Source organism: Amblyraja radiata, chromosome 46, assembly GCF_010909765.2.
Source record: "Amblyraja radiata isolate CabotCenter1 chromosome 46, sAmbRad1.1.pri, whole genome shotgun sequence".
NCBI lineage: Eukaryota > Metazoa > Chordata > Chondrichthyes > Rajiformes > Rajidae > Amblyraja > Amblyraja radiata.
In genome coordinates, this window is record NC_046001.1 from 6875346 (window position 1) to 6901797 (window position 26452).

The 26452-nt window shown below is 39.8% G+C and overlaps 1 protein-coding gene across 35 annotated transcripts in view; it reads left to right on the forward strand.

Moving 5' to 3' along the window:
* Positions 1-2487: 2487 nt before the first annotated feature.
* The window catches only part of LOC116968711 (zinc finger CCCH domain-containing protein 10-like), a 52844-nt gene continuing 28879 nt past the window's right edge, over positions 2488-26452 (forward strand). For 9 of the 35 annotated variants that reach the window (XR_004410515.1, XR_004410514.1, XM_033015490.1 and 6 more), the window contains exons 1-2: positions 2488-2910; positions 9370-9442. Coding sequence is in view for 11 of the 35 variants with exons in the window: in XM_033015490.1 (XP_032871381.1) it covers positions 2708-2910; positions 9370-9442 (276 nt within the window). In the remaining 24 variants the exon portion in view is untranslated. Of the gene's footprint in view, positions 2911-9369; positions 9443-11771; positions 12044-18408; positions 19083-20736; positions 26284-26452 lie in introns of those variants that run through there. The other 26 variants (XR_004410511.1, XM_033015496.1, XM_033015491.1 and 23 more) reach the window with 11 other exon arrangements.

The following is a 26452-nucleotide window of genomic DNA, read 5'->3' on the forward strand; positions in this document are numbered from 1 at the left end:
ATTGTCATAAGTGAGAGAACAAGGACATTTTTGCTTGCAGCAGCACAACAGGTTTGTAAATGCAGTACTCGATAAATAACATAATTGAAAAATAGTTAAATAAATGAAAAAAAAGTCACTATAGTGCAAAACAAAGCAAAAGCCCAAAGACCCGAGTGCAACCAAGATAGTTTGTAGTCTTGGTTGCATTACGGACTTGGTGTTTGTAATGTTCATAACCTGATGATTGTTGGGAAAATTTTGTTCCTTAACCTGGACATTAGCGTTTTCAGATTCCTATACCACCTTCCTGATGGCATGAGTGAAATGAGAGTGTGGTCAGGGATGTGTAGGTCCTTGATGATGCTGGCTGCCTTTCTGAGGCAGCGCCACCTATAGATCCCTTCGACAGTGGGGTGGTCAATACCCATGATGATCTGAGTGGTGTCCACCACCTTTTTGTAATCTCCTTCGTTCCTGAGGGTTTGAGTTGCTGAACCATGCCATGATACAGCCAGTCTATATGCACTCTACCATACACTTGTAGAAGTTTAAGAGAGTATTCGTCGACATACCGAGTATCTTCAATCTTCCAAGGAAGTAGAGGCATTGATAGGGTTTCTTTATGATTGCATCAATGTGCTGGGTCCAGATCGAATCTTCAGAGATATGCACGCCCAGGAACTTGAGGTTGTAAACTCTCTCCACCACCGATCCGTTGATGGAGATAGGTTTGTGGATCCTTGGCCTTCCTCTTCTAAGGTCAACAATCAGTTCCTTGGTTTTACTAATGTTGAGAGCAAGGTTGTTGTTCTGCAACCATTCAATCCGACAATCGATCTCCCTCCTATACTCTGATTCGTTATTACCCGTAATTCCTCTAACATCAGCAAATTTAAAGATGGAGTTGGAAATGGGTCTGGCTACACAATCATGGGTATAGAGCAGGGAACTGATCTCACAGCCTTGAGGTTCCCTTGTACGGGTGGCTGTTGAGGAGGAAGTGTTGTTACAAGGATTGGGGCTCAGCAAGTGGCAGCATTCTCATTGTTAGATTAGTCCTACTCTTTGGATTAGATACTAAAAGAGCAGCTATTTTGACTTTTCACTGTTTAATCTGGCCCTTGTTTTCTCCACATTTCTTCATGGCTACTGTATCTATCTTGCTGTCTTGAGTCAAGATTCAGTCGGTAGTTTATACAAAAATTCAAAGTTGTGGAAACATGCCTTGAGCATTAGTCTGTTTCCCTCCAATTCCTAACATGATCATGATTTTTTTTTTTCCTGATGCACTTCCAATTGTTGGATAGCTGCTACATTATGCCTGCACAGGCCCCTGGTACCTTCCCAAAAGCTACTACTACACCACAACTTGCCTGCACTCACTTTTCTTCCTTGATTATTTTTATTACTACGAACAGTGCTGTCTGCACTTAGTATATATTTTGTCAGGGCTGACCACCATTTGGATCACAGCCACACACAATCCGATGGTGGAGTTCCGCGCTGCTGAGATCACAATTTAAACTGAAATCACCATTCAAATTCTGCAGCTCAGAATCTGGGACACCACTGGAAAAGGGAAGATGAGTCATTTTTAAATATGTTATGTTTGGTTCAGTAATAATTTTTATTCAATTATATATCTATTTTTATATTTTTACTTGAATATTCTTAGTTTTGAAACTCATAAAATCAAAGCAACAAGAAACAGGAATAGGCCAATTGACGCTTTGACTTTGTTCTATCATTCATCAAGATCTTTGTTAATTTTGCATTTTGTCTTCATTTCCCTGAGTTATATTCAGTAAAATTTCGACAATTCAGCTTATTCATTGTTTTGATAGTGCTGAACTGGCAGAATTTCCAGACTACTGGATGTTATTGATATTAATTACTTCAACATTCTTTCCATTCACTTTTTAAATCTTATACAGTATGACAAACGTTCTAGTGAATCAGGTAAAGTGAAAGGGAATGTGGGAACTGGGGCCCAGGTGAGCATAAGGGGAGAGGGGACCTTAATGAGTGAGAGCATGGAATCTGGGGCTTGGGTAAATGAAGACGAGAGCAGGAATCCGGGCCCCAGTGAATGACAAATATTATTTGGTGGGCCAGAAGCCGAATCAAGATTTCTGAATGGTTGGATCGCAGGTTATTGGTTTTGCTGTAGATATCCATAATTCTCTTATTATCCAGAAATCTATTGATCATTTTGAATGAACATATTGACTGAGACCCCAATATCTTCAGAATGGAGTAATTTCTCATCTTGGTACTAAATGACTACCCCTTATTCCGAGAGTTCTATTTCTTATCATGAATACAAGAACGGCTCCTTTAAACATTAACAGTTCGTAAACTGTCATGATTTCAAAAGTGCCTAGCATTTCTGTTTTATGCATCAAAGTTTATATTACAACATAGAGCAGTTGGAAAAAAAGGGGGAAGGCACAATCCAATTGGGTTTGCTTTTGCTATTTTAACACGGGTAGTCAAAATCGATCTTTAAATAAACTTCAGTGCTTGCATTTTCCTGTTTAAAATGTGGAAGGATTGGTTATGGTTATATTGCAGAGAATACATCTGCACTCTAGATTTAATCTAAAGGGGGTTCACTGATTTAAAATATTATTGGAAGGTCACATAGAAAATAATGCATTTTTAAATGACCGATCCAAACTTCATTTAAGTTTGCTGTTTGTCATTTCTTTGGTATTGCCAGGCAATGCCAGGCTTCACTGTGTCTGCCGTCAAAGGTGTTGGTGTTGCCTTCAGCTGGCGGCCGGCAGGGGGCCGGGGTTTCCTCTTGGCTCGGAGGACCAGTCACGAAGTTGCCCTTTACTGGGAGGACCTGCGTAGAGCCTCTTTGTGTCGGAGCTGTGAGGGAAGAAGCCGAGCCGGAGTGTATAGGTATCCCAGCCCTGGTTTGTGAGTTTTCATGCACTTTAATGTACCCGTGGCATTCTCGATTTGAATGTGCAAACGTTGTGCGGAGAGAGTCCGCATTTGTCTGCGGCCGGGAGGCCTTTTAATTGTAACAGGAAGTCGAGGCCTAAAGGCGCCATTTGTGGCCTTAAATCCAAGCAAAGCGATAGTGAGGTTCCTGTTGCTTCTCACAGCTACAATCTGGAGCGACTGAGTCTGTTCATCAAAGCACATGCTTAGATATGTAGATCGACGATAACAATTAAGAGTGACAATAGCTCCTATTTTGATTGTACCCCTGATACTGTAACCCCCTTTTTTCGAATGCATTTTATTAAGAGAAATGGAGGACACATAAAGGGGAAATTTTAAGACTACAGAATCTTTATGTCCCTGTTCGGTTGAAAGGAAATAGTAAAAATTGGAAAGAGCCATGGTTTTCAAGGGAAATTGGGCACTTGGTTCGGAAAAAGAGAGAGATCTACAATAATTATAGGCAGCATGGAGTAAATGGGGTGCTTGAGGAGTATAAAGAATGTAAAAAGAATCTTAAGAAATAAATTAGAAAAGCTAAAAGAAGATATGAGGTTGCTTTGGCAAGTAAGGTGAAAGTAAATCCAAAGGGTTTCTACAGCTATATTAATAGCAAAAGGATAACGAGGAATAAAATTGGTCCATTAGAGAGACAGTGGACAGCTATCTGCAGAGCCAAAAGAGATGGGGGAGATATTGAACAATTTCTTTTCTTCGGTATTCACCAAGGAGAAGGATATTGAATTATGTGAGGTAAGGGAAACAAGTAGAGTAGCTATGGAAACTATGAGAATCAAAGAAAAAGAAGTACTGACATTTTTGAAAAATATAAAAGTGGATAAGTCTCCAGATCCTGACAGGATATTCCCTAGGACATTGAGGGAAGTTAGTGTAGAAATAGCAGGGGCTATGACAGAAATATTTCAAATGTCATTAGAAACGGGAATAGTGCCGGAGGATTGGCGTACTGCGCATGTTGTTCCATTGTTTAAAAAGGGGTCTAAGAGTAAACCTAGCAATTATAGACCTGTTAGTTTGACTTCAGTGGTGGGCAAATTAATGGAAAGGATACTTAGAGATAATATATATAAGCATCTGGATAAACAGGGTCTGATTAGGAACAGTCAACATGGATTCGTGCCTGGAAGGTCATGTTTGACTAATCTTCTTGAATTTTTTGAAGAGGTTACTAGGGAAATTGATGAGGGTAAAGCAGTGGATGTTGTCTATATGGACTTTAGTAAGGCCTTTGACAAGAGAGTGGTTAAGAAGGTTCAATTGTTGGGTATTAATGCAGGAGTAGCAAGATGGATTCAACAGTGGCTGAATGGGAGATGCCAGAGAGTAATGGTGGATGGCTGTTTGTCAGGTTGGAGGCCGATGACTACCTCGGATATCTGTGTTGGGTCCACTGTTGTTTGTCATGTACATCAATGATCAGGATGATGGTATGGTAAATTGGATTAGTAAGTATGCAGATGATACTAAGATAGGTGGTCTTGTGGATAATGAAGTAGATTTCCAAAGTCTACAGAGAGATTTAGGCCATTTGGAAGAATGGGCTGAAAGATGGCAGATGGAGTTTAATGCTGATAAGTGTGAGGTGCTACATCTTGGCAGGACAAATCAAAATAGGACGTACATGGTAAATGGTAGCGAATTGAGGAATGCAGTTGAACAGAGGGATCTTGGAATAACTGTGCATAGTTCCCTGAAGGTGGAATCTCATGTAGATAGGGTGGTAAAGAAAGCTTTCGGTGTGCTAGCCTTTATAAATCAGAGCATTGAGTATAGAAGTTGGGATGTAATGTTAAAATTGTACAAGGCATTGGTGAGACCAATTCTGGAGTATGGTGTACAATTCTGGTCGCCCAATTATAGGAAGGATGTCAACAAAATAGAGAGCGTACAGAGGAGATTTACTAGAATGTTGCCTGGGTTACTGCAACTAAGTTACAGAGAAAGGTTGAATAAGTTAGGTCTTTATTCTTTGGAGCGCAGAAGGTTAAGGGGGGACTTGATAGAGGTCTTTAAAATGATGAGGGATAGACAGAGTTGACGTGGATAAGCTTTTCCCATTGAGAGTAGGGAAGATTCAAACAAGAGGACATGACTTCAGAATTAAGGGACAGAAGTTTAGGGGTAACATGAGGGGGAACTTCTTTACTCAGAGAGTGGTAGCTGTGTGGAATGAGCTTCCAGTGGAAATGGTGGAGGCAGGTTCGATTTTATCATTTAAAAATAAATTGGATAGGTATATGGATGGGAAGGGAATGGAGGGTTATGGTCTGAGTGCAGGTAGATGGGACTAGGGGAAAATAAGTGTTCGGCACGGACTTGTAGGGCCGAGATGGCCTGTTTTCGTGCTGTAATTGTTATATGGAGAGACCACTTCCAATGTGGTCTCCATGTAATGGGCAAATGGATCTTCGCCGGGAGGGAATACCTGTTTGGTGATGGAGGGAAGGAAGTATGCGATACTTGGATCATCGGAAAATGAACGTAAAGGCTTCATTAACCTGTTGTTGTAATATTTAGAATGGGAACAATTTTATTGGTTTCTATGAATCGCAGGTGATCTCCTCTGGCGTTGCTCATTTAAAGAAAAATTGCAACTGAGTGCTTCTTTCCCTGTCTTATCCTCTCCGCCTTCCACTCTATTGCCTCCCTTTTCTGTGTGTGCCACATCTTGTATTGTTTTTGCCTGTTAACATACAATCCTTTTGTTGCTTGGGATTACAAAGTGTAATTATTTGTGGTAATGGTAAAAATACCGTGCACCTTTATTACATAATTCCCTCGTCTTCAATTGTTGTTATGACCTTTGCTGTGTAACTCTAAATTCAACTTCTCGTCCCAGGTTTGAAGTGCAAGTAAATGTTTAAAATATACACGTTTCTGTAGCCTTTGCTCTCTATTCTGGCAGTGTATTTTGACCATTTACTATGGTTCCACTATTTTATCTCTGGTAACTTTGGTGACTAAGGTAAATAAATTGAAAGACGTTGGGGTTAGTGTTTGTGAGCGAATCGATCACTCGTGCCAAAATTGAGAATAGATTTCTACACTGCAAATTTAAAATCTGCAATCTTTTATGCTAGTGTAGAAAAATCACAGTGGGAAAATAGACAAGCCAAATTCAATTAATACCAAAATAATTTTCTACCAATTGCATCTGTTTGTGAGTCTTCACTTAAAATTAAAACATTTGTGGCGCAATTATATTCTTTAAAGGCTTATTAGACCAATTTTCTGGCATATTTAACCACATTTAAGTATCTATTATTAGTGCTGTTTTAGTTCAAAATATCTGTAACATTAAGTAACACTACTCTTTTCAGAAATTCACTCTTTGCTTGCCTAATCAGATTTGATAACAAAGGAAGTAGATTGAAGTGTAAAAACTGAAGCAGTCATTTTTCAGTCTGAAGAAGAGTTCTGATCCTGAACATCACCTGTCCATTTCCCCCTCAAACAATGCTGCCTGACCTGCTGTGTTCCTCCAGCAGGTAGATTATTGTTTTCTCTCCAGCCAACTTTATTTTTGGCTGCATCTATAGGGTGATTTCACGAAAGGTCACTGGATCATAGATCCTCACCCACGTGACCGCAAAATTTAAGTGGGGTACAAACGTCACTTCCAGTACATGTTATTGATGCTGAAAACGCGTACTTTCAAACCAGTTAAAAACCGCGAAAACGGTTAGTTTTTGAGCTGTAAATAACTGCCAGTCGGGGTGACCGCGAGGCACAGCTATCTTACTTTAGAGTCCAGAAGATTTTAAAAAACGAAGGTAAAGACAAGAGAGCGCTGAAGGGAAAATAACAGCGGATGTTGTTGGCCGTGCAGATATAAAGATTGAAAATATCGGGAATTATCGCGTTTGCTCACTGCATTTCATCAAAACAAAGGCATTATTGATGTTTTGATGAAATGCAGTGAGCAAACGCGATAAAATCCCGATATTTTCGATCTTTATATCTGCACGGCCAACAACTTCCACTGTTATTTTCCCTTCAGCGCTCTCTTGTCTTTACCTTTGTTTTTCTTTATCTTCTGGACTCTAAAGTAAGATAGTTGTGCCTCGCGGTCACCCCGACTGGCACAGTTATTTACAGCTCAAAAACGGGCCGTTTTCGCAGTTTTTAACGGGTTTGAAAGTACGCGTTTCTAGCATCAGTAACATGTACCGGAAGTGACGTTTGTACCCCAGTTGGATTTTGCGGTCACGTGGGTGAGGATCTATGATCTAGTGACCTTTCGTGAAATCACCCTATATCTTGCTGAATAAAAAAAGTTGATCAGCTAGCACAAATTGATTTTTCTCCCAGGGGACGATTAAAATTTGTAAAATATGAAACACGGGGATAGCAAAAATGCCAATGTCTGGTTGCAATCACAGCATCTTGTGTGCTTATGGGACAGGGGTTTGCAGTGGTATATGGTTTTCAGAGATTTTCTGTCATTTTACAAGAATGGTGATAAGGGAGGATCGGGGCTTAGAAACACTGGCTAATCCACCAATGTCATTAGTTCAGTTTAGTGATACAGCGCGTAAATAGGCTCTTTGGTCCACCGAGTCTGCGCCGACCAGTGATCCACACACACTAACACTATCCTACACACACTGGGACAATTTACAATTATACCAAGCCAATTAACCTACAAACCTGTATGTCTGGAGTGTGGAAGGAAATCGGAGATCCTGGAGAAAACCCACACAGGTCACGGAGGGGACATACAAACTCCGTTGCAGACAAGCACCTGCAGTCAGGCTCGAACCTGAGTCTGGCGCTGTGAGGCAGCAACTCTACTGCTGCCTGACTGCACTCTAAAAGCAAGTTCCAGAATCCATCGCATAGTAGGAATTGTAGTTTTAATAATATAATTGTAGTGCATATTTGAGATGGGTCAAACCATGGGTAATAAGTAAAAGAGCAATGTTGGAAATGCTCTGTCGATCAGGCAGCAACTGTGCGGAGAAAGCTAACATTTTGGGTTGATATCTTCTCATCAGTAATTTCTCTCTTTGAATTAATGTGAAATTAAGTTGGCCTATTCAGACGTGTAGAACAACAAAATGGAAAATATTGAAGGCATTTTGAACATAAACTATATAGCAAAGATTAATAACATTTTTATTTTTAGCATTACGTCCATGATCTGCCATGACAAAGCTGTTATATAATTTTAATTTAAAAAATGTAATTGCTAATCTTGGGTAGGCTCTCCATCAACCCAGCTTTAGGATTGTAAATTTCCTATTAAATTTGGCAATGTGCCAATATTGCACACCATGGAAAAAGTCCAAATAGGAATTACCAATGTGGCACACTGAAGGTGGTTCAGTCTGTGCATTGTGGAGGAGAATGGCAGGAAACCAGTGGCAATAACAACGAAACTGAAGCACCATGAGTTTTTTTCTTTAATGGTATTGCTACTGATGCATTTGATTTGGCTACATACCAGAAAATGTGGGAGCATTCACAGATCCATGGCATAAGAAGCAAAAGGCCACATGATCTGTTTTTGATTATGTCGATTGAGATGAAGACGCTGTCTGGATACTGGAAGAATTCATAGTTTCTTGATTATAGTAGCAGGATATTTTATGCTCTCCTGAGACCAGTTAGGTCCTTGGTTTAAGATATTGTCTGAGAGATTGCAGCATTAATTTAAGCACCTTGGTACTGCACTGAGTAGCTAACCTACTATCTGTCAACTAAATTATAAATTCAATTCAAATATGTAATTGTACGATGATACCTAGTCAATCATCTTTTCTATCTATTGCCTTCATTATGAAGATTTTACTTCAGCTCCAAATCCATTCAAAATCTAGATATCTCTGCTACAGATAATTTTGGCTTGGTCTTTATTCCAAGTGTACAGCTCAGGGGATCTTGTCCACTGGACTTAAAGCTAAATTGCTAGTAATTCAACGCATTGCCCCCTATGCTCATTCTGTTACAACATTATAACAGGCAAACAAAAATTAGTCGCGTAATCTCTGGTTGGGAGAAGTGGGGTGTTTGGGTATGGAGGGTGATGGTATGGAATGAGTTTTAAGAGGCTCTATCCTGTGCTTCCTGCTTTCTTTTCCTTTGTACCACCTGCTTCCCTTTTGTGTTGCTTATAGGGGAACCAATCAAAAATCGCTTCTTAGTTGCTTTAAATGGTTTACTTGTTGGCATTCTTTTCAGTGGAAATAGGAATTGCTTCCACTCGAATATCCGTTTAAAAAAAATTCAGACTGAGCAGCACCATAGGAAATCTGCTGTTTGATAAAATGAGTCTCTTACACGCCATGATCTGCAATCATTTGTCATGGTTATTTGTATAGGTTGGGCTATGGCTGTTGTGAGTTGCTGTATTGGTTTCTTTCATATATTAGTAACAATGCGACAAAAGATTGTTGGGTAATTTAGGATGGAGAATGGATTGCAAGCATGTTCCCTCCATGATTCGCCTGAATGTGTTTCTGTTGGATGTCACATGCAGGTAGGTGATAACTGCATTTCTGAAATGTTTTTTTCTTTTGTACGATGTCTTGCAATGATACCTACAAAATGAAATACCCTCTGGTTTTCGGCTGTGCAAGATTTTATTATTTGAAACAGATTTCTTTTGTCTGTTGAATTGTTTGCAATGGAAATTTAATATTGGATATGAGCGAGATTATGTTAGTTTTAATGAAATTTGGCAAAATATGAAGTTGGAATGAAACTATTTACAATGACCATGGTAATCCCAAATTGCTATGCCAACAGGTACGTCGTGTTTGATCACAACTGTATCGGTGCTAGTTATTTACAATGACCTTATGTTCAATTGACTTTCTTCCATGGTCACTTGAAATTCCTCAAAGCAGCTGGCATTTGCCTGTCTATAAATATTTTAAGAATGCGGCAATTTGCAAAATAAGTTGTATTTCTGTTTATTTCTATCTGTCACAATGCATAAAGGCGCATAAAATACTGATCAATTGAACCAAACAAGATTTAGTTTTTGCAACATATTCAACAGGTCCTAAATATGGCAGCCTGCTTTCTGCAAGCATTAACAAAACTGCATAGGTTTCTCCCGCTGTTCTTGCCGTTTTTATGCAAATACCACTATTTCCAGACGTGCATATATTTTGTGTTCATTTAAAACTAATTTTAAATGGTTTATTGAGGCTGCTAATATCTAAAGCCTTAAATCTCTTGATTTCCATTCACCCGTAACAGTGATTCATCGCAATGTTCCTATGTTACAGGGGAAGAACAAGTTGTTCTTGGGTCATTAGATTTTTTTTTTCCCCGCTTCATTATCTTTGTAATAAGGAAGAGGTAGTATTTCATCTTGAGTTTTGTAAACAGGCCCATGATTCAACTGTCTTGTTGTACACTTTATAAATGCAATCTTTGAATTGTTGCCCTTTTGAAGGGTTTTACTAGAATTGCTTGGAATGGGTGCTGAAATGGTAGATTTTGACGAGATTTAATGTGATAGGGTACCTATTCTCCCATTTTAATATGGAGCATGTATCTGATTGTTGCTATGCTTGTAGGATAGCTCATGGACGGGGTCAACGTTGGTGGTAGTGAGCTGTCGGGCTAACATAATGCAGGTTTTGCTTTATTGCTCTACTTCAGTGGGCAAGTTGTGATCATTCCCCGGCTCGTCTTGCAGTGTGCCATTCACCCTGGTCTACAATTTTTAATGTTAAAATGATCTTTTATATATTTTTTGAATTATTGAACCCAGTAACTAGTGAGATTTCAGGTTTAATCCTCAGCTTGCTTTGCTTTATCAAACCTATGTCAGAATAGTTGTGGGGTAGTTGTGGTTGGAAGCTGCTGCCTCACAGCTCCAAGCACCTGGGCTCATAGCTGTTTTCAGATTATCTCTTATTTTCCCATGGTAGACAAAAATGTTGGAGAAACTCAGAGGCAGCATCTATGGAGCAAAGGAAACGGGTGACGTTTCGGGTCGGGACCCTTCTTCAATTTCTTCTTATTTTCCCAAAGTATTTCTGGTAGGTTAATTAGCTACTCTAAATCACCCCCTAATTATAAGTAAGTGGCAAAGAGAATCAAAGGGAAGTTAATAAGTGAGGAGAAGTTACTGGAATACGGGGCAAGTAAAGTGGTAGTATGAGACGAGTGACGTTGTCCTCCTGGGAGGTAACTTTATAAGATAAGTAGAAAGAAATGGGCAAAATTTTCTGATTAAAAAAAAAAAAAAAAAAAAAAGATTATTAATCTTTCCTCCAAATCTGTAAATTGTACGTGGACGGACTTTTAATTTTCTCTTGTTTATTAATTAGACATTCCCAGACGGCTCAGTTTAAGATGACCAGTTGAGCTATATAGCCTATAAGTCCCAAGTCTTATCTCTGTTGCGAGTTATCTAATCACAGCTAGCTTGGTGGTATGGAATGTCACGTTATCTTTAGGCGAGTTCTCCAACGGGGAGTGAAAATTGAATCAGTCTCGTTCCAGATCACAATCCAGTGGCCTCTTCTGGCACTGCATGTGTGAGCATGTTTGGCTTTGATGTCCTTGCATGAGAATAGCTTTCTAATAGTTGATGTTTTGGGGCCCACGTGTAGGGCAAAGCTGGGTGAGGAACAAGAAACCCCCTAAATCTAATACACCTATGTTGTCTTCATGAGTGGAAAGAAGAAATTTGAGACAAAGTAGATTGTTGAAATTCTATTGTTTATTATTGTATGTACGTCTTCCATTAAATTGATGGAAATTTAAGCACTGAAATGGGTGAATTGGTAGATTTGCAGTTAATTCCCTTTGTCTTTGTAAAGATATAACTTGTTTTTCTTTTGCAGTTCCTTGCTGAGCATCTTGAATGAACAGCGCTGAATTAAACTAAAATGTCAGGTACAGATCATGTAGTCAACACTGGCAACAACATGACTGCCAATAGCATTGATATTTGCTGAAAACTCGTGCAACTTCTGCATCTGCGCCAAGCGCTGCAAGTTCTGCTACCCAAAGGCAAATAACGTTTTTGTGCTTGGCTTTTTTTCTGATGACCTACGTATTAAATGCTGGATACCAGTCTGCCCTGACTGACAGAAGGTTGGACTCCAGTGATCAGGTGCAAATTGCTGATAGAACCATATAGGTACTGTGAAAATTACAATGTGGAAAGCATGTACCATTTTCCTGTGCTTTTTCCTTGAGTAGATGTCTATCGCGACATCCGCAAAGTGATCCGCTTCATCAAGATGGGAATGATGTATCCTCAGATCATATCCAGTCAATTCCTCATACTTTCACAAAAACCGTATGCTGTGAAATTGCAATTGGGAACAACACGCATGTGTCAAACCTGGAGCAAAATGCACGCATCTGCTAAATGGCGGTGGGATTGTTTGCCTCTACATTGTAGGAAACAAGAAGAATACACTTCTCCCAGTGACGGTGGATAATGCTACTCTGAGAATATTATGAGACCCAGCCTTTTTTATTATACTTTGTTACATCGAGTAAATAGACCCCAGTTTTATTTTTGACCTCAGCAGGCATCCCTGTACAATTCATTGTATGGAAGGGTGTTTATGTGAAGCTCATTGTGAATGTAATATGATTTATTACTATACGGTCACTATAAAATAGCTTTTGTCTGCCAAACTTCAGTTGATTTGTTTAACAACATGAGTGGTAACATATTGGAATATATTGTAAAGCAACTGCTCTAAACTCTGCTCCCTGCATTAATTGCGCTCCCAGAGAACTGCCAAACACCTTTTTTTAATAGCCTGTAGCATTAGTTGGCTATCAAATTTATTTTTCTGTTTGCTGTTCGGTAGGACATGTTTTCATTGAGTTCTGCGTTATCCACTATCAGGTACGAATTATTTACTCACCATTCGCAGCAATGGATCTGCTTTTCCTGAGACATCCTGTAATTTGTTCCCCAAACATATTGTACTTTTCTTCAAATCTCTTTATTTTCTGCCTTGTTTTCTGAACCCAGTAAGCATTATCAATCTTTTTGTGGATTTCCTTTCTTAAATCATTCTGAAATTTTGGAATCTGTCTGTTGCTTAAATAGGGGCTGTATTACTTTCAGTTATACCTAGAAATTATATTTAGGGGGGCAAAAACATAGCTTGAATATCAATGTGCATATTGCAGCTATTTAGGAAATGGTTCTTGTGGAGATCAGATTGGGATGTTACTGTTGCAATCTATCATGTTCCTGCTAATGTGAGGCTGAACATATAGATTTAACGTTTATAAACCACCTTGCTACATGGATTTGATAATTATTAATTCTCAATGCAACTGATTTTCTTTCTTTCCAACTCAACCCGGGTCTCCGGCTCTGCATTCGCTGTAAGATAGCAACTCTACCGCTGCGCCACCGTGACCGCCCTGTTAAGCAAACTACATGTAGTTCAATGACGACATAAAAATCATACAGTAATACACAAATAGATGCACTATTTATGAACAATAAACAAATGCATCGCTTTGCTCAGTGGAAATGTATTTGCAAATTATTACTGTCCATCTTTTGAGGAATCGCATCCTACGCGTTAAACTACGCAAAACTCTCAGAATCATGAAATTCCATATTGCTCTTCGACCCGAAACATTGCCTATTTCGTTCGCTCCATAGATGCTGCCTCACCCGCTGAGTTTCTCCAGCATTTTTGTCTATCTTTGCTCTTGGAAGAGTTATCTAAGCTTATTCCATTTTCCTCTATTTACAATTCTGGTTAATTCAGCAGCAAATTTGGGTGTTTTGGGGGGTGTAAACAACTAATTAAACAAACAAAACATACCTAGAAATCTCTGCACCTCTTGCACTGCACCTCTTGCATTTGGGACATAACATTCCTTCAAAGCTGTTGCTTTCCCTTTATCAAAACCTACCTCGCATCATTCTAATCACATATTTCTCCTGTGCCTGTTAACTTGCACCTCTGTTTTGAAAATGTCATTGTTTTATTTACATTTTTTTTATTGTCATGCTCTTCCTTAGCTCTAACCACTTGCAGCCCTTTCAATTCTCTGCATTTCTTCAGTTCTGGTCCTGATCCCTGATTTTCTTTGCTCTACTAGAGATGTATTACACAATTTTTCATATTTTTGGTCACACACGGGACTAATTGACGTGTGACCAAAAATATGAAAAATTCTTGAATACGTCTCTTCTAATTCTGAAAGCATTACAGGTATATTTTGTACTGTATATATGATCCATATTTTTTTTTCGGTTTATCAAGTGAAATTTTGATGTTATGCTGACGATGTTTGTTTAGGGTCAGAGGTCAAATATGACTGGTCACGTGTGTGCTCACACGGAAGTATTTTTTTCATTACTCAGTTTTATCTTGAAAACTGAATTTAAAAAAAGTTAGAATGTTCATATATTTAGCAGACATGCATTATAGTTCTGTAGGTAGGAAAATAGCAATGAATAAGATTAATCTCTTACAAGAATTTTTTAATGTATTACTTAGTGATGACTTCTGGTCAAGTGTGTGAAATTTGGTTCACTTTCCAAAGAATGGCCCCTTAAATCATAGGGTCATACAGCATGGCCCATGCCCCATCGAAGCTGCTCACATTTTCCTGCTTTTTGGCCATATTGCTATAGAACTTCTAGCTACGTTGTCTCAAACTCGACTTCCCACCGTCCACTACTTTACCTGCATGATTTTAATTCATTCCAAATATCCTTCCACTGGACCTTGGCTGTCACATGTCAACACTCCTGAGAAGTGTTTTAGGATATTAATATATAATATATTAAAAGCTCCTTGCAATTAAGTGCATGTTATTTATACACTAGCCAATGTGAAATACACATCGGCTTTGTTAAACTTGTAATTATTTGAAAGCACTTTCCATTAATCTTTGAAGAGACCCTGCATTGCATCGTCTGATATCAGCACATTTCAAGTGGCATATATGGGTTGTTTAATAATATTCACGTCTGTTTTGACCACATCACTTACTTTGATTTCAGTGGAATATGACCTTTGAAAATGGATATTCCATCAAATAGCAATTAAACTGAGAAAAATTCTCAATTTGATTTAAATTCTCAAATATATTGTCACTGTCCATCAGATGCTTGGCCAACTATTTAAAAAGTATATAGACACAAAATACTGCAGGTTAGGCAGCATCTCTGGAGAGAAGGAATGGGTGATGTTTCGGGTCGAGACCCTTCAGACTTTTAAAAAGTAGGGTGTTTGCTGAAATGTTTTGGAAAGAACTATAGATGCTTGAAAAATCGAAGGTAGACAAAAAATGCTGGAGAAACTCAGTGGGTGAGGCAGCATCTATGGAGAGAAGGAATAGGTGACGTTTCGGGACAATAGACAATAGGTGCAGGAGTAGGCCATTCGGCCCTTCAAACCAGCACCGCCATTCATTGTGATAATGGCTGATCATCCCCAATCAGTACCCCGTTCCTGCCTTCTCCCCATATCCCCTGACTCCGCTATCTTTTAGAGCTCTCTTGAAAGTATCCAGAGAACCTGCCTCCACCGCCCTCTGAGACAGTGAATTCCAGACTCACCACTCTCTGAGAAAGTGTTTCCTCGTCTCCGTTCTAAATGGCTTACCCCTTATTCTTAAAGGGTAGAGACCCTTCTTCACCTGAGGTCTCGACGCGAAACGTCGCCTATTCCTTCTCTCCATAAATGCTGCCTCACACGCTGAGTTTTTACAGCATTTTTTGTCTGCCTTCGTGTTTGCTGAAATAATGCCTTTGTGATTATTTAATTACTGCATTTTATTAAGTTTGGCTCTGACTCCACTACTTTTGTTTTGCTTTGGTATTCAGTATAGTTTTCCTGTAATAATTCAGTTTCAGAGTTTTTATGATTTGAGTTCGTTATTTAGAAGGGACGCTCGATCGCGAATGGGGAAAGCTGGTGTGGTCATCTTGTCATTTCCTTTGAGTCGTTCACGTCCTATTCTTTCCAGCGTCGCACGGTCTAATTCCTTGTTTAATTGAGGGAGGAGGGGGAGATAACGCGGGGGCGCCATTTTAAATCCGGCTTTTCGAGCCGCGTTTTTCTGCGCCTTAGTTACAAAATGGCGCCTGAAGGTATTGCGCCTAATCGGCGGATAAATTAGCCAATGGGGTCGGTCGCCTTCCTTAAAATATTCCCCCCTCCTCCAGACCTTGGTATTGATGAGGCCCGGAGTTCATTTTATCAATTGTTTTCAAAGCACGATTAATTTGCGCACAAGTGGAGGCTGCTTGGAAGTAAGATCCAGAGCCGTTGTCTTTCCCTGGCGCTGTAAATTGTACACGCTCTGAACACCGCAGCTTCCAAAAATCGAAGGTGCTTCAGCTCTTACCCTCGCCGTGTTACTCCTTCTCGCTTCACGATTTGTGCGCTCCTCCATCCTGGGTGTCACAGACCTGGAGTTATTTTTTTATTGAGACGAGGTTCAGAATACTCAATGGAGATATAAGAAACTAGATGCTGGAATCTTGATTTCGTCCTCTATCGCAAAATTAACGACTTGTGCCCACCCAGAATGGGATATCTTAAGTTTTTCCAACGAGTAAGTTGTGATGGAAAGGAGTTTTAAAGAAAAGCAAGCAGTGTTTATCCCACCCTGGTTCCAACGTCTCCTTCCCCATCTGACTTGATCAATCACCTATCAGCCTCTGTACCATCTGGTGCCACCTGCCCCTCATTCATTCCCAATCTGGTTCCACATACCCCTCCTCCCTCCTCATATATTAACAATATTTCCAGTTTTCTCTCAGTCCCGATGCAAGGTCTTAATCTGAAATGTCAATTTAATTATTTTGCCTCCACAGATGCTGAGTTCTTCCGGTATTCTGTTTCTATCAGCTTTTCTGATGTCCGAATTATCCCTACCCTTTTCCAATCCGTGTTAATTAAACAAATAAATCAAAATCTGCAAATGCTGCCAGTCTGAAATAAACATCAAGTAAATGGTTTTGGTTGATGAAAGGTCATCAATAGCAAATCAGTGGATAATGAGGTCTGAGTATTGTAGCAGACATACCGGTATTATATTTGATTGTAATAAGGCACGGCATATTGATATAGAGAGTAGAAACAAGGTACTGCAGATGTTGGCTTACAAAAAAGGACACCGTGCTGTAATATCTCAGTGGTTCGGGCAGCATCTCGAGAAAATGGATAGAGATATTGGTGCCAAACATTTCATATGGCCATTATGACTATTTCATAATTTAATGTCAACCAGTGAATAATCATGGGTATTCTCTGTGAAATAAAATGCTGGAGTAATTCAATAGGTCAGGCAGCATCTCTGGAGAACATGGACAGACGTTTCTGGTTGGGACCCTTCCTTTGTCTGAAGAAGGGTCACGAAACATCACCTATCCACGTTCTCCACAGATGCTGCCTGACCCTCTGAGTTACTTTGTGTTGTTTTTTGTGAACCAGCATCTGCATTTCCTTGTAGGAAGGAACTGCAGATGCTGGTTTAAACCGAAGATAAGACACAAAATGTGGAGTAACTCAGCGGGACAGGCAGCATCTTTGGGTAGAAGGAATTGGTGACATTTCGGGTCGAGACCCTCCTTCAGACTTGCTCAGTCTGAAGGAGGGCCTCGACCCGAAATGTCACCCATTCCTTCTATCCAGAGAATTATATTTTGGATTGCTTCCCTGAGATGAAATTGAGATTGCTGGCTCGTAAGACAGTTTATAAGAATTGATGCAAGGCCAACTGGGAGGATATTAAAATAAATAGCTTAAAATTTTGTCAGAAGTACAAGTTTGGTGGATTGGAAATTTTGGGGAACTTCCAAAGCATGGGACGTCAGTGATTGAAGGTAAGCATGGCTGCATTTGGTTGACCAATAAATTCTAGGGAAAGCAGGAGACCAAAGTGAGAAGTGTTCAAAAACCTGAGGGTTTGGGACTGATACAGAGAGAGGGGAGGGGAGTGTATGGAGGAATTTGAAAACACAAATGATAACTTTATGGTAAAGATGTTGCTAATCTGGGATCCATTGCACACAGTGACACTAGGTGGTGCTGATTAGGATGCAGTATGTCATAAAACTTAGAGGGTAGAAAATTGTAAGCTTAGATAAGGTGAATATACATTTAAGACGTAATTCTGTATTTTGAAGATGGTGAAAGGATGGAATGATTAAATGGAATGAATACATAGTTGACGTACATTTGGAAGACGGGTACCAAAGGATTTTGTTTCTGTAGTTCTTAACATTGTAGTGCAGTTCCATAGACAAGGTCCAGTGTCTGCCGTGGGGTAGAGATGAATTGTAACCCAGCTTATGGAAGGACCATTCAGAAGCCTGATAACAGAAGGGTAGAATCTGTTCCCGAGTCTGGTGTTGGACATTTTCAAGCTTCTCTATCTTCTGCCCGACGGGAGCAGGGAGAAGGAATGACCAGGGTGGGACAAGTCTTTGATTATGTTGGATCGCTTGTGATGAACTGGGCTACATCCACAACTCTTGCGGTCGTGGGCAGAATTGTTCCCAAACCAAACTGTGATGCGACCTGACAGTATGCGTTCTATGGTGCATCTGTATAAGTTTGTAAGAGACATTGGTGATATACCGAATATTCTCGGTCTCCTAAGGAAGTTGGTGTGGCTTCTTGGCTATTGGCTCATTGTGGTTGGTCCACGACGGATTGTTGGTAATATTGATTCCAATTGAAACACTCGCCCATTTTAACTTGGGCTGTTGAAAACGATGTTGAAATAAACTTCAGTGCTTGCATTTTCCTGTTTAAAATGTGGAAGGATTGGTTATGGTTATATTGCAGAGAATACATCTGCACTCTAGATTTAATCTAAAGGGGGTTCACTGATTTAAAATATTATTGGAAGGTCACATAGAAAATAATGCATTTTTAAATGACCGATCCAAACTTCATTTAAGTTTGCTGTTTGTCATTTCTTTGGTATTGCCAGGCAATGCCAGGCTTCACTGTGTCTGCCGTCAAAGGTGTTGGTGTTGCCTTCAGCTGGCGGCCGGCAGGGGGCCGGGGTTTCCTCTTGGCTCGGAGGACCAGTCACGAAGTTGCCCTTTACTGGGAGGACCTGCGTAGAGCCTCTTTGTGTCGGAGCTGTGAGGGAAGAAGCCGAGCCGGAGTGTATAGGTATCCCAGCCCTGGTTTGTGAGTTTTCATGCACTTTAATGTACCCGTGGCATTCTCGATTTGAATGTGCAAACGTTGTGCGGAGAGAGTCCGCATTTGTCTGCGGCCGGGAGGCCTTTTAATTGTAACAGGAAGTCGAGGCCTAAAGGCGCCATTTGTGGCCTTAAATCCAAGCAAAGCGATAGTGAGGTTCCTGTTGCTTCTCACAGCTACAATCTGGAGCGACTGAGTCTGTTCATCAAAGCACATGCTTAGATATGTAGATCGACGATAAAAGATGAAAACCACTATCAAATACTGCCCGTTATCTCGTTGCGTGGTATGCAGGGTTCAACAAGCCGTTATGTGGGGGAGGGGTAGAGAAAACGTTTTTTTAAATGTTTGTACTTAAATAGTTTTCAAAAATGTTTCTGGAGATGTTTAATCTTGCACGAAGGGCGAGAATTGCTATTCTTTGTGATCAGTTACTGCAGTTGGAGTGCCAGGAGGGTACGTGCGTCTGGATATTCGTGCACGTCGAAGGCAGTGGAGAGTATTCTAAATGGTTCTGCCTCTTTATTTTGGCCGTTTGACTAGGTCAGATAATTACAGTTTACACTTTCTGAATGAGGACTTGGATTTTGTGTTCACGTGGTTTGAGGTGTTTCTTGACGAAGAAAGTAGAGACCTAGTGTTCTGGTAGCATTGAAAACGTGGTAGTTATTGGATGCGTACAATCCAGGAAGTGTTAAATTTCTATAACTCGGATGGCAAGTACAGAAGTGGTCACATACTTTGTACAAGTACAATTTCTTATTTTTGCATTGTTAGTAATTAATAATGCCCTGCCTTATGGAAGAAAATAATATGCAAAGTTAAATGAATGGAAAGCCAAGTGTGCAAAAATGGAAACAAAAATGGTTTGGCATACTGTAATTTGCTTGGAGCTACCTGGAGTAACTTGCTTGAGCTTGTCTTCCCATTTGAAGTCACAGACTTATGTTCACACCACCTGCTGATTGCCATGGTGCCAGTTATTTCAGGGCAACTCTGTAGTGAGCCCCTGATTGGAGAGGTTTTGTGCAGAAGAAACCTTTCCTTTGTAATTGAAATGAGTACTGGTTTAACAAGGCTAGTTGTACAAGATATATTGTTCTGCTGTGTAAGTACTTTAAAGGGGAAAAAATGTTGGGAATGGGCTTTTTGGTGTTTCCAATAAATTGTCTGCTACCTGTGGAAGTATGGACAAGGGGCTTCAATTTTTTTCAGTCAAGTTGTGTGCTTTCTTGGCTGAAGCTGATAATTCGTGTGGAGCACTGCCATGATGAGTTAGGCTGGCACTGTTTGGAGATCATCGTACTGATTTTTTTCCATAAATATTGGTACTCATTTTGTGCACATTTTAAAAATAAGTTCTGATGGCACTTCAGGACGTGACCTGTTCTGGAGTTGGAAAACTTTATAAAGCTGAAAATGCAGATAACTTTTGCGCGCACCTCACTTGTGGATTTAACATTCACCAGTGACTTTTTTTCCCTTGTGCAAACAAAGATATTGCACAGACCTCCCTGCTAACTGCCACTTAAACTTGCTACCCCGGCCACTAATTCCAGTGTTTTATAGAATGCGCAGCAGTTAGTTTGTAATCGATCGCTCTTTCTCTGTAAAGACCTGCCTTTTTTTTCTTTTGCAGTTGCTTGCGTAGTGCCTTGGCTAAACAGCGCAGAAATAATCTATAAAAATGCCAGATAACGGCACCGAGGAGGCTGGCCCCAGTACAGATGATATTTGCCGTGACTTCCTGCGCAACGTCTGCAACCGCGGTAAGCGCTGCAAGTTCCGCCACCCAGACGCTAATGAGATGTCCACCCTTGGCCTTTTATCTTCCGATCTACCCGTTAATAAAGGTGAGATTCCGATCTGCCACGACTATCAAAAGGGTGACTGTCAAAGAGGGCCAAAATGTAAATTCCAGCACGTAAAGCGCGACGAGTATGGTTTTGAAAACCAAGGTATGGCGCACAGCCAAGTGTTTTCCCCCTTGGCACGCAGATATGATCGCTTTGATGACCTCTACACCAGAGGTTATGACACTGACCATTACGATGGCTACGACGCGCACATGAAGAGGCGGAGGAAGGAGGGCATTCAGTTCGAAGTATACGACTACGGAATGCCGAGTCCAGGCGCACCTGACTACCGGTTTCTAAAGGCAGAGAATCTCATGCTCCAAAAGCGCGTTGAGGATCTCCAAAAACAGGTGTCAAACCTGATGGCTACCAATGACCTCCTACTGGAGCAGAATGCAAATCTCCGCAACCGAGTGAAGATGGGAATGATGACTCCCATGACCCCCATGACCTCCATGACCTCAATGACAGCTATGACCCCCACACCCACTGCAACAGCTGGGAGATTCACCACCCTGTAACATGAAGTTGATCACCTGAGAGAGGTGTGACTCGGCTCCTTTAAATATTTGTTTTATCATTTCAGTATACTAATAAAAGAAAGCTATGTAGTTTGTCAGATCTGAGAAGGTTGTGCTGGGACTCTGCTTTACAGATGCACCGATAAGGCCCCAGGCCCAATTGGTAGAAGGTAGTTTTACAGTACAGTAACCCCTTGTTTTTATGGACTTTTTTTATAACTGATTTCAGTTATAGTGGACGGACCTACTGACCTTCATTGCCAGGCTAGGCTGCCAACACTACCCGTGGCCGCTTCCGGCGCCAGAATCCACCGTCTTCCCGGCTGCTACCATCTCCCCCCCCCCCCCCATGGTCCGTTATAACAAGGGTTTATAGTACCACTGTCTAGAATTTATAAATGGTGGTGTGGGCAGAAGGAATTTGGGGTAGACAGGGGAGAATGATTAAGTTGCTGTTCCATTTCTAACATTGGTGAAGCGCACAGTATCAAAAATTCTGCTTTTCTTGATTATGTGTAGATTCAGGATTATGAACACTTGTCATTTAGAATAATTCAATGTTTTCTCCACCCATCTTCCTGATATTTAAAAAAAACAGTAATGGGAGAATTGTGAACATATTTGACTAAAATGCAGGAGAAAGTTCTAATCCTGTATGATGTTTTCTAAGTGACATTGGAAAATTCTCTGTCCGTGGACTTGGTTACAGCCAATTGTGCACAGATTTGTGAGTATCTTGACACCTCACTGATTCGCACATTTTACTTCTCTGGAAACCTGCGTTGCAAGATTTAGACATGTGCTAGATTTGGCGCTGGCTAAGCATAGTGGCAGAAATGGATGTGAATTAAGTGGCAAAATTAGCCACTAATTGAGCCACCTCTACTGCAAAGTTTTCCAGGGTGTGTTTGTATTGTGAGATGCCTTGGTATATATTGCAAACTACAATAGTCTTGGGAGTTGAAGGCTTTATAATTCTGGATAAAATTTTCTGACCTGATTTATTTTCCACCTAAATCTGGAATACAGCCATTAATACACCCATTTCATTGAATGCGTAGCTGCTGCCTCCATGTATCTGTTCTCCATGTGACAGGTTTGTGAAAACTAAGTCGACCATTTGTCAGCCAGCTGACTTAATTTTGCTAAAGCCACAGGAAGCAAGACATTTTTGATGCTGTGTATAGTGGATATTGTTGGGTCAGTGGTCCTTTTGGTCTTTGGAAATCTGCATTGTAACTTTTTGTTTTGCATTTGTGGGAACCCAGGACCACTGCATGGCACGTCATAGTTTTTTTCCTGCTACTTTTCTTGATCTGCTTTCTACTTTAAAACTCAAATTTAAAATAGTTGAATGAGTGTAGATATTAGTTGCCATATTTTCATTGGCCTTGGGTGAACAGAGAATCCTGCCTGTTTCTAGTAATTTTCCATCCATTGTGCATAATTTCTAATTTATCTCTTTGCTCTACTGTTCCTTTTGGGTGGGGGCACAATTTGGTTCCGAATGTCTGAAACTCCTGATCAACCTGCAGTTGATTGCAGAAAATGAAGTCTGCAAAATTATCTTGATTCTCTTCACTCTTCCTGTTTGAAGAAGCACTGGGTCTTCTTACAATGGGTTCAGCTGCGAATAGTGGACAGACAAACTCCCAGTACTTCTGATTGCCCTTGTCCACATTTCCATCCCCTTTACATGCCTTCTCAAGCTGAGGGGATATAGTACAGGATTGTGAAATTCAATTTGGTATACTACCACTAGGTATTAGTGTTGATGGATATCAAGCAGCTAATATTGCAGTTGCCACATACTTTTGGAATTTATTTCTTCTAATCCAGGAGTGCAATTCATAAATATTAATTACATAACTGGTAAATGGTGCATCATAGTTCAGTGTACAGTGGAATCCTGTTTGTAATAGGTGGACAAGATAACATTTCCTCTTCATCAAGCCTGCAAAAAAAGACTATATTCAATGATTTGCTGCAGCAGGATATTTTGACAGGAATCTGCTTACTACTACATCTGAATTCAAGTTGATTGTACAGCCTCTTTCAGTTCCTAAAATCACAGTGCACGAAGTATCACTTGCTATTTTGTTTTAAATCCTTGCACTGAAATGTTGATGCTATTTATAGTCATATTTGGCATCAGTGGTTTAGGATTCTGGCATTCATCTGTCCTATGTTCTGATATTTGACTACTACATGAGTTTAGTTTTTTATAAATTAAACCTTGGGTCCGCATTTTAACAGTTAACTTTTTCTTCTCCACCCTGCATACCTAAATCTTTGGGCAAAATACAAGCTGCAGTTCGCTGGGAGCAGGGTAGGAGCAGTTACTACTTTATTGGTAGTCATCAATTATTGTTGGCCCTTGCCAGTAAAATGAACCAGAATGTCACAAACAATACCCTTTTTTCCTGATTAAAACATCCAGGCGAGAAATGGGTACACCACAATATGTTTTAAAGATTTGGGAAAAACAAAGCAGTCCTGATTCTTGGAGTAGTACCATAGTGAGATTGTTTCTTTATGACTTAACACTGACCCAATCAGAATTGGCTACACTTTTTTCAATGTGTGAAGGGTTCAGCGTAACTACAGAGGTCTGTGCATTTGGAAATTATTGATATTCCATAAAAATGAGACTACCTTGCAGTATTGCAATAGTGTTCTCATTGTATCAGCTAGTAATCTGAACTGCATTTTTTTCCCGTCAATTTGAATTCTGGTTTGCACTACTGGTCTTGGTAATTGGTTTAAAAAATTTTCTTTCAGAATTTGATGTTTTTGATTTATTGCTGTACTACCAAAAACACACTGTTTCCTACATTGGACTTTGCAGCAAAATGATTATTAAAATTGAGTAATGAACACTTCGGTTGCTATTTGGTTATTCCTGTAAAATGAGAAACCAACTATAGTTTCACCTTATGTGCAGGAAAGGTTTAATGGTACAGTACTTGTATAATGTGTATATATTGATTACTACATAGTTCTTTGCTATGGTTAATGCTTTTCTAAGCAATTACATGTAGTGTTTTTCCCCTCCATTGTTAATCGTTCGACTGATGCAGACCTCCAGGACAACATAACCTATACAGTCCTAAACTAAGTGTACTTGTTTCATTGTAGACCTTTTAAAACAAGAAATGTGTTCACCTTCATTTCTATGAAAGTCTGTTGAGTGTATAACAATAAAACACATTTTCATTTGTGTATTGTTTCGTATTCCTTGTGTAAAAACTTCAGTAGATTGACTTTTGGGGACCAGACGATGCAGTGAAAAAACACTTCACTTCTGAGACAAATTATAAATTCAATTGGGCCAAAGTCAAATAACTTCCCAAAAATTGTTCTGAAAATTGGGCAGACAGGTCCTTTTGATGGAACTGTTAATTTGTACTATTCATCAGCTGGGAATTGTGGAAGTGTCCATGATTTAGTAAAAAATGAAATCATGGGGAGATGTTCAGGAAGTGCATATCTTGGAAAAAGTATGGAATAAAAGCAGGTGAGTTGTCTAAATGGGCTGTTTTTTTAACTGGAAGTCCTGTTTATTGAAATATAGGTTGCGCCGGTTGATTTGGAATATAGAAAGTAAGACTACATTTTTATTTAAATTGTCTACTGTCATTTGGTGCAAGCAATTCTCAACATAATGATCTTATCCATGTCCTCCACATTTACATTTCGTGGGAAGGAGTGGAAATCTTGTCTTTCCTCATGAGGCGGGATGCAGTCACAATTTGGGCAGCAATTTTTTACCATTGCTAAGTTTAACAAACTTGGAGCTAAGCATCACAGCTGAACTTGCTGGATTGGCAGCAAACGTGATTGCTTATATTTAACAAACATGATAGTTACAATTTAGAAACTGGAGTTATGGTAATTCTTACAATTTTCCATGACAATTAAGTATATTTAGAAATCTTGTCTGACAGGTTTATCAAAAGACAGCTTGTCTTATTTTTCCAACATATCTTAAGGTATGGATGTTGCTTGATAAATATCTGGGAAGGTAGTTGGGTAGAGTTTTTTAACCTCTTAGCACTTGGGCACAAGTTCATATTTATTATCTAAGTCGCATTAAATTATTGGGTGCCAGGTCTGTCGTAAATTTTATTTTAGGTGCTGGGTATGATTGATTAAGCTAATGTTTTTGGCCTATCCTTGTGGGTCAACTCTCATTCCATCTCAATCTTTCAGCAAATTTTCAGGCCTCTAGTATATTCTGGCTTCCTTTTGGAAAAACATAAAACTATTTCTCTCAACCATATCTGTGCTCATGAGATCCATATTTCTGTATTGAACTAAATGGACTCACTTTATTTATGGCCTCTGCGGTTTTTGCTCGCTGCACATCTACACTGCCCAAATTGAGCATAGTTGTGCCATTTTAAAGTTTCCATTTTCTGGTACCGACATTGTAAATTTTTATTGGTATTTTAATTATTTTTTTCTATAGTTGAGGCTCAGAACTGTGCCTGACCATTACTTTTGAATCCAGAAAATGCATTGATAATATTTTTAAATTAATTTGCTGGCCTGTTGCTGCTTGTAACAATCTCATCACCTGTATCCATCTCCTCTTCTGCCCATTCAGTTTCTTGTCTATGAGCTGACACTTCTGCTTTTCCCTCAATATGCCAGAGGTTCAATTGCTATTTAGCTGCTATTTTTTTCCAATGTTGTCTACCTCATGCTAAAGGTAGCAAGTCGCATTGGGCAGATCGGGTATGTATAGCATTTTCCTATCTGTGAAAGCTACAGGTTATCCAGATTTCCAAATCCCAAATTATTTGTGTGAATTTTGAATGGCTGGTCCTGGCACTGATACTTGTGGTATACTTCCTTCTATAGTCTGAATAAAGATTATTTGTTCCCTGCCATGGGGCAGGAATCAAAGGTAACTACTTAAAACGGTTAATTTTGTCATTAAGTTTACTCCATATTGACATTAGATTAGAGTCCC